Below are 212 nucleotides of genomic sequence, written 5' to 3' on the forward strand. Positions count from 1 at the left end.
CCTGCGGGACCTTGGTCTCCCCCCACCGCCCTGCCCCGGGGGCATTCGCCGGAGCTGGGACTTGAGCCAGGCGGCCCGCCCCACCCGGGCCCGAGGGGCAGGGGCTCACCGCGTTCATGTCGATGCCGTTGGTGTAGGACCAGGCGTGCTGGAAGTACTCCTCCAGGCGCTGCCGCAGCGGGTTGGGAATCTGGTGGAAGCGGATGAACTCC

General features: G+C 70.8%; 1 protein-coding gene across 1 annotated transcript in view; it reads right to left on the reverse strand.

The window, feature by feature from the left end:
* The window catches only part of KCNH6 (potassium voltage-gated channel, subfamily H (eag-related), member 6), a 22,874-nt gene that overhangs the window by 8,399 nt on the left and 14,263 nt on the right, over positions 1–212 (reverse strand). Inside the window, exon 9 of the mRNA XM_010856559.1 lies at positions 62–208. Within this exon, the coding sequence (XP_010854861.1) occupies positions 62–208 (147 nt within the window). The remainder of the gene's footprint in view (positions 1–61; positions 209–212) is intronic.

This window comes from Bison bison, unplaced genomic scaffold (genome assembly GCF_000754665.1).
Source record: "Bison bison bison isolate TAMUID 2011002044 unplaced genomic scaffold, Bison_UMD1.0 scf7180017864371, whole genome shotgun sequence".
In the NCBI taxonomy this organism is placed as follows: Eukaryota; Metazoa; Chordata; class Mammalia; order Artiodactyla; family Bovidae; genus Bison; species Bison bison.